This window comes from Microtus ochrogaster, unplaced genomic scaffold (assembly GCF_000317375.1).
Source record: "Microtus ochrogaster isolate Prairie Vole_2 unplaced genomic scaffold, MicOch1.0 UNK46, whole genome shotgun sequence".
NCBI classification, from domain to species: domain Eukaryota; kingdom Metazoa; phylum Chordata; class Mammalia; order Rodentia; family Cricetidae; genus Microtus; species Microtus ochrogaster.
The window spans coordinates 258,021-261,072 of record NW_004949144.1 but is presented as its reverse complement, the minus strand read 5'-3'; the positions used below and the strand labels follow the sequence as shown (position 1 = coordinate 261,072).

The following is a 3,052-nucleotide window of genomic DNA, read 5'->3' as shown; positions in this document are numbered from 1 at the left end:
AGATAGATAGATAGATAGATAGATAGATACATAGATACATACATAGATACATAGATAGATACATAGATAGATACATAGATACATAAATAGAAAATGATAGATAGATAGATAGATAATGATAGATAGATAGATGATAGATAGATAGATAGATAGATAGATAGATAGATAGATAGATAGATAGATGATAGAGAGAGAAAGAAAGAAAAAAAGAAAGAAAGAGAGTATTTCTGATTTCACCAAATACTAATATACTAGACATTTTGAATGCATTTCTTAATTGATAATTGTTCATATTGTATGTAGTTTTAGTATTTTATAGCTGAAACTTTTCCTTTTTATTTAGACAAAAAGTAGGATATGTTGTGGCCATTCCACTGAGTCAATAAACCCTTGTTGAATCAATGGATGGGATCATGGAATGACTGACTAAGATCAACCATAAAGTTGCAGAACAACTAGGGAAGACTACTAGAGGCAGACAGGAAAAGAGCCATTCTGGGGAGATTTCCAGGGTGGGTGGGTTGGGAAAAATATGGCAGAGGGTCAACCAATCGACTCACTGCTGTTCCTTGGATTTATCAGGTCTTTATCTCAATTTCTGACTCTCAAGTTTGTATTATACTGGGATAATTTAGGTAATTGTTTAAGGTATGAAACTGCAATAAACTAAAAATGTCTTTATTTTATAAAGAAATATTTACAATCAGTGGCTATCCTTCATGGTGGTGTGTGACTGACAGAGGACAAGACAGTAGCATTAATTCCATCCCCTACACAACCAAAGGAGAAAGGATATAAATCAGCAGGTCGAGTCGCTTTACTTGTTTGTTTGTTTAATTTTCTAAATTGGTCTTATACTTGAAACACTGGATAAGTATATCTGATGTCTAAACCTATACTATGGACTCAATTCCTTGACATTTTTCCAGGTTATGAATTCGTTCTTTTGTCATAGAATGAAATAATTATTCACACCTCACTTGTTTGTGTATAGACACATCTTGTATATTACATGAATAATTTTAAATCTTTAAAGAAATAACTATTGATAGTCAACTTATGCTAATATTTGTTTTTACACATAAGTGGTCCTAATGCACATCTTTCTATGACAATATACATATTTATACCTTTTCTGAAAACCTGGACTGTGTTTGGATAGTGCTTAATCTACATAGAATTTTCTGGAATCCATAAAGTTACAAACAACTGGAAAATATTTGATGAGTACAAATTTACACATCGAAGCATTGCTTATCATTAGATTCACCCACATTCCTGCAGTCTCTATACCCTTCAGATGCTGTCACATCATGAGCCCCATCCTGCAGTCTCTCTGTCATTCCTCTAGAACTTCAACAGTACTTCTCACCTCCTGACAGCAAGACCCTTAAAGAAAGGGCAGAAAACAGAAAAACTAACCACTGTTATATACTAAGTATTCCATTTTTTTCCTGCAGAGATTTCTTACCAGGACTGTCCATGGCCCCTCTGAATCACCTGATATAGCCAGACTACCAAAACACATACTGTTTCCATCTCCATTTAGATGATCTCAACTAACCTTGGGTCTATTTCCTCATGGAACAACTTCTTCTCCCTCTTGTTCTCTCCCACAAGAGACCTTAAAAACATCCTGACCTCTGTGACAGACAGAATCTTATCCTTATATCCTGCATTGTTGCCTGTCTATCTTCTGCTCCAATGCATTATTTGCCTGAAGGCTCGTGACTTCTGTGTTTCATAAACCTGATTCCTTTCTAAAGTCTAGCTATTATAAACTTATTTTTCTCTAGAATGCGGAAGAGGACATCTGAAATGTTTTAGGTACCTCAGTTCTCTGTATATTTATATCTACACCTCAGCCACCACAGCACTGAAAGAGAGGCCTGCCTTAGCTTACTGTTTCCCAGAATCAAGACACATGAGTGTCCCGAGGGAAAAGCTATTGCTGTACCCCAGAAAAACAAAACCATAAGATTGTTTTCTAGAAAGTTAATATTCCAAGTCTGTAAAAGAAGTGACATAACAAAAACAGTATATAGTAACAGGAAGGTGGCCACACTTTGCAGGGACTTTATGTGGGCTGCAGTGCTGACATCTCGGAATCGTTTGGCATTGCAACGCATGCTCTTCAGATGTCTACACAGGGAGAAGATGAGCAGGAGGAGAGTAATCAGGGTCACTGTGTAGGGGATGAGTGTGAACCTCGTGTTGGTGAGTAAAATGAGCACATAAACGTCTACAGTGTTATTGGAACTATACCTGTAAGGTGTGTTTACTTTAGGTCCATCAATGAGTATATTTATGACTATAATGTTTATAAAAAAGATTATCAGAGACACCACCAGTGTTATCAATACCACTTTTTTTGCTTTCCATTTGAGGGTAATAAAAATGGAATTTGAGAAATTAGCTATCTTGAGAAAATAAAAGATGCTGAGGAATGTAGCAAACCAGACACTGAAATGATGGCTCACCATCCAGGAAATAATATGCCTTTTTAAGACTGTTCTCACTGTCATTGCAGCTGGGTCCAGTAATGCTACCAACAAAGTTGTGACCAATGAAAACAAAAAAGCAGTTCTGGAGATGGCCAGAGCAGTGAGGATCTGATCCACCAAAGAGATCTTTCTTCTCTTCACCCAGTCCACGATGTTCACCAGTGCTATGAATGCATTTCCTAAACTTCCTATGATGAATTCCATATTTACAGTAATTATAAGTGTGGCCTGTAGGACAGCGCTTATTGTCACTGCCATGATGCCGATTTCTTCTGCAAAACTGATGATGTGCTAATGCAATCTTTTAAAACTCTGTGTCTGATTCTCAACATATTTGCTTGCATAAACTCTCATAGCCAAAGTCAAAGATCCAAAATTTACTAATGAGCTGGGTTGTTTTTTCCATAAAAAGCTTTGTTGAAGACAGCCCAGCTACACATCATCCAGATGTTCTTTGCCTGAAGTATCTTCTGTGGTTGCCACTGAAGGAAACATTGACTACCTACAGGATGCCATGAAAATAAAATAAAAGTAATTGTTTTTTTTGT

At 36.4% G+C, this 3,052-nt stretch overlaps 1 protein-coding gene across 1 annotated transcript; it reads right to left on the bottom strand.

Moving 5' to 3' along the window:
* Positions 1-1,832: 1,832 nt before the first annotated feature.
* Positions 1,833-2,762, bottom strand: LOC101996952 (taste receptor type 2 member 103-like). Its single transcript, XM_005369237.1, has one exon. It carries the CDS (start codon positions 2,760-2,762, stop codon positions 1,833-1,835), a length of 930 nt encoding a protein of 309 aa, XP_005369294.1.
* Positions 2,763-3,052: the final 290 nt, after the last annotated feature.

Bases quoted from the DNA above. Each gene is read 5' to 3' on its own strand.
- LOC101996952 (XM_005369237.1), bottom strand. From the start codon at position 2,762: ATGGCAGTGACAATAAGCGCTGTCCTACAGGCCACACTTATAATTACT.